The 5000-nt window shown below is 38.6% G+C and overlaps 2 protein-coding genes across 4 annotated transcripts in view; one reads left to right on the top strand and one right to left on the bottom strand.

The window, feature by feature from the left end:
- LOC119593423 (adenylate cyclase type 2-like) overlaps window positions 1–5000 on the top strand; it is a 210589-nt gene that overhangs the window by 155128 nt on the left and 50461 nt on the right. The window lies entirely within an intron of this gene.
- The window catches only part of LOC119593442, a 12974-nt gene continuing 11205 nt past the window's right edge, over window positions 3232–5000 (bottom strand). For both annotated transcript variants that reach the window (XM_037942379.1, XM_037942371.1), the window contains exon 2: window positions 3232–4813. In XM_037942379.1, the coding sequence (XP_037798307.1) occupies window positions 4055–4795 (741 nt within the window). In that variant the 5' untranslated portion in view covers window positions 4796–4813 and the 3' untranslated portion in view covers window positions 3232–4054. The remainder of the gene's footprint in view (window positions 4814–5000) is intronic.

The raw sequence follows: 5000 nt of genomic DNA, 5'->3' as shown, positions 1-5000 counted from the left end.
AATTTACTCACAGGAACTGACAAGACAAAAAAGCGTAGTGTCCTTCAAAATGGACAGGTGATATATACCTTTTACAACTCCAGCGGTAGTCAGAGATAAGTATGTGATGCCAGCTGCCAGAATGACTTATGCAACGCATATATTATTGAAGTACGAAAGAGGATAAATAACATAAGATGGAGAAAAGTAACCATCAGCAACGAGAAGGATTAACCGACTTTCTCCAACGCGTTGATTCTAAAAGCCGGAAAAATTCATTACACCTACGATGTTAACATGTGTGTGTTTGGCCTTCGCAAGCTCTTCCAACCGCTCCCCCCCCCCTTTACCTCTACCTCATTCCTACCCTAAGATTCTTCTCCGTCTTATCCCTCGTGTCCTTCAACCACCCCGTCTCAGCCCCTCTTCCACTGCCCTTGTTCTCTTGTTATTTATGCAAGGCCAAGAAGAGGGTCCTTCCAGCTCTCTCTCTCTCTCTCTCTCTCTCTCTCTCTCTCTCTCTCTCTCTCTCTCTCTCTCTCTCTCTCTCTCTCTCTCTCTCAAGTTCTTGCATAGCCAGTTTAAGAAATGACTCAAGTAACTGAAATGAGTAATTAGTCTTTGACCCATATTGAAACTATAATTTTGTTGAAAGCGAATTAACTCTCCAAATTATCTACTGAAAATGCGAACGTGCTTAGTTGAATGTCATATTACCTGTTTTTCGTTGTGAAGTTGTACAGGCAACTGATAAATGCCAGAATTCGAGCCGAATATATTTACTTGTATAATATTTTGCAGTTTTCGTATAATAAGGCACTGAGCTTTCTGTATTCTCTGTCTTCATAAGCTTTACACTACTACAGGATGGACTGACACGAGGAACAGACCCGGGGTGACTATCACATAAAACGACACTGGTGGTCCTCATAGAAAACGTAAAGCCGGAATTACCTCGCATATTTTCAGTTTATTGAGAGAGGGAGGGAGGGGGGGCGAGGAAAGGGAGAGGGAGAGAGAGAGAGTGAGTTTGGTTTGGATTCCATTTGATACAATGGATATTCTTGGTGTGACATACGTCTGCTTGATTTTGCTCACGTGTGTGTCAGCTGCTGCTGACTCGGCGGAACCGAGTCCTTGCCCGCCGTGGTGCCCAGCCACAGCAGTAACCTCCGGGCGACAATTGCAACTTCTCGCGCCTGGACGGGGCGCGAACCGCTGACCCCTCGGATGTGAGGCCGACACGTTACTACTGTACTAGCCCCGAGAAGGGGAGAGAGAGAGAAGGGGAGAGAGAGAGAGAGACAGAGACAGAGAGAGAGACAGAGAGAGAGAAAGAGAAAGAGAGAGAGAGAGAGAAAGAGAGAGAGAGAGACAGAGACAGAGACAGAGACAGAGACAGAGACAGAGACAGAGACAGAGACAGAGACACAGAGAGACAGAGAGAGAGAGAGAGAGAAAGGGGGGAGGGAAGAGGAATGAGGAGAAAAAAAAAGAAACAGAGACTGAGACTGACAGACAGAGGAAATAATGAAAAAAGGATGTTTTATCACTGCGTGGCCTTTGCCTTGTGGACGGATGATCCAACCATATCTTGCGAGAGACACGAACATGATAAGAACCTCCTTTAGAACAGAGGAAGTAAACGTCGCCATCCTCACGACCTCACATGTGCTTAATATTCCCCGAGCGAATGTATAGGAGCCATTTGGATTGTCATCTTTTGGCCATATATCAGTAACCTGTTGCCCTTGACGAAAACCAGTAAGATCACCGGGTTGGACGTCATATGATCAGAATGAGTTAGGAGTTATTCTCTCTCTCTCTATCTATCTATCTATCGATCGATCGATTGATCTATCTATCACTCATTCTAGTCCTAGTACCGGTGATTATTAATGTTATTCTGCATAGTTGTTAAGTTCACCTGATGCAAGTAGCTTTAACACTCATACATATCCCTTAAAAGCAAATAAAAGTTCCACATAACCTTTGCAAAATCTTTTTATACATCAATTGAAGTTTATAAACTTTTTATCTAAGGTACATCTACTCCAACAGATGTATTCATCATGTTGAGAAATGTAACACTGTCATGTATCGCCATGTTATGAGCTCATCAGGCATTTTTAAATAAAATTTCAAATGGTAATCTTTTCTACGTGAACTATAATTTGCTGCTAGATATGAATCCCATTAATATTATGCACAAGTTGTTTTTCCTACCTATTCTGCGTTTTATGGTATATTAAGAATTGAGTTTCACATTAATATAACAATTAGTTATGAATCATTTTCTTGTATATGGCACATCAAAGTGTATAATTCCTTTTTTTCTAATTGCTTTATTCTGTTATCCTCACAACTTTATTGTTTCCAAATTTGCAATATCACGATTTCCATTTCTGCAAAGAATTTCATCCTTTTTCTTAGCATTCTCCACTATCACCATCATTATATTACACAACCTAGCAATAATAACAACAAAAACAAATCACCAAAGTAAAAACCACCGTTCTGAAGTAAAAAAAAAAAATCCGTAAATATAAGTTTGCAGAGATTCAGGATGCACTTACTTTACGTGTGCCTTGCTGAATAGGGTATGGCGCTTCCTTTTACGTTTCTCGAGTCCTGGAAGAGGTCTTAGCCTTGGGACACTTCCTGTGAGGTCTTTGTTAAGGTAATTGTCTTTTTCCTCGTTTTCATTACAATATTTTACATTGTCTTCATCCAAAGTAATATATGACATCTCTTTCTTTGTGTGAAAAAAAAAATCAATCGTGCTGTGGTTTCAGCCAGATTGCATTAGTTTTCTCTTGTTTGGTTAGCATTCATGTGTATGCGTGTAAATGTGTGTTTGTGTGTATGTGTATATATATATATATATATATATATATATATATATATATATATATATATATATATATATATATGTGTGTGTGTGTGTGTGTGTGTGTGTGTGTGTGTGTGTGTGTGTGTGTGTGTGTGTGTGTGTGTGTGTGAATATGAGTATGAGTATGAGTGTGAGTGTGAGTGTGAGTGTGAGTGTGTGTGTGTGTGTGTGTGTGTGTGTGTGTGTGTGTGTGTGTGTGTGTGTGTGTGTGTGTATACAGCTCTAGTGATCACAATCACATAATGTACAAATTTCCATTTCATTCATTAATGACATATCTTAATTTTCAACAAAAAAAACAATACTTAGTATATATGGCATAGTTACCATATAAAGAATTTTAAAATAAAACAAAGCCAAAAATTTAGAAAATGTATTAACAAAATAATTCACACTTTCATATAGGTACATCATAATCACAGATTTCCATGTGCTGTGCGAATAACGCATTACATTTGTCATATTAAAAGGGTAGGTGTAAAACATCAGAAGTCAGATTACATCTTTTAAAATGGGCATTGACTAAGCAAAAAGGAATAGACACCTCCATTAATCAAAACTGGTATGTTACGTGTAACTTCAGTCAATTTTTACTGATATATTGATATATAGACTAACTCAATCATATCCAACAATAAAAACTAAAATTCATTCTGAATATGCAACAGCAGTCCGTATAAAAATATCTTCTTCCTCAAATCAAGATATATAAAAATCTATGAATACTGAAATACTCATTCAAGGTCAACATCATTAATATCTTTTCTTCTTATCAAGCTCCTTATCACCAGTATTCTCGCTATAACTCTCTTTCCTTTTCCTCTTTTAAATTCACTGTAACATACAAGCTAAAAAGCTACTTTCTCCAAATATAGCAAGATAGTTATATTTACGCAGTATATAATAATTCACAAAACATATAATACATTAGTTCAGATATTGAAAGACATAAAAAAGAAATGTTTATGCCCTGATAACTTTGAGTTGATTAATATTAATCAAAATGCAAAATACAGTAACGCAATATGACAGGATATCTGATCAAATGTTCCTTCTAATTTATTAAGCATATTGCATTTAACCACTTCTAAAATATAATCAAGGACAATTACATGGGGTAAAAAATAAACAAAAAAGGGATAATACATATATAGATCTATATAAAATTGCTTTTTAAATTTCTTAAAGCAGCTTAAACATCTGGAAGGCCACATTTACAGCTATAACAGCAATTAGTATAGACAAGCATGTTCTGCGCCTTTTCTTAGCCCGAGGATCCTCTTCATTGTGCAAGATGACATGTTCTTGCTCTGCATTACCATGTACATTGCTCCCGACCATGTCATCCTGCAGTTCCACGGTAAAAACATGAGGTATAAAAGTTGAGGGTATCGCATTCTGTGGCACAGCAGGCATCACATTTGTCAGTGGGGCGTTATTCTCTCTCTGGGGTTGCACAGGCTGCAAACTACAGTTGTAGCATGGCAAGCCTGAATAACCGCAGCCGGGAAGACAGTCTGGGCCTCCTGGTGGGACGTGTGGGGGCAGTCCTTGCACGCCGGGTTGCGAGGGCCCAACTCCCACGCTGGACTGGACGGGAGGACTTTGCTGAGAGTCTTGAGTGGCTATGAGGGGCTCTGCGAGTGGGTGGTAAAGCTGCTTATGACATTCGCAGGGACATTCATTTACAGTGTCTGTGGACTGGTTCTCCACATTACCGACAACTAGCTCTGTTACCTTTTTGCCACAGCGGACACACACATCACTACATGGGTACTCTGGGGGCAGTGTGTTACTTCTGTAGTTATTGTTGTTATTCAAGGTGGCAATTCTCTGTTGCGTTTGTTCGGGAGGTTCAGACCCTCCTCCAGAGCCATCTTCGGCACTGTCCTGACTACCCTGTGTCTGACCAACCACAGTCATCTTCCAACTTTATAGTATCTGTTGAGGAAATAAAGAAAAATGTACTCTCTGTTTTCAGAACTGATGCACTCCCATAAAAGAAAGAAAAAGAAAAAGAAAAGAAAAGAAAAAAAAAATATATATACACATATATATATATATATATATATATATATATATATATATATATATATATGTGTGTGTGTGTGTGTGTGTGTGTGTGTGT

Source organism: Penaeus monodon, chromosome 3 (genome assembly GCF_015228065.2).
Source record: "Penaeus monodon isolate SGIC_2016 chromosome 3, NSTDA_Pmon_1, whole genome shotgun sequence".
NCBI lineage: Eukaryota > Metazoa > Arthropoda > Malacostraca > Decapoda > Penaeidae > Penaeus > Penaeus monodon.
Note: the sequence above shows the minus strand (reverse complement) of the source record. Positions and strands in the feature narration are given on the sequence as shown.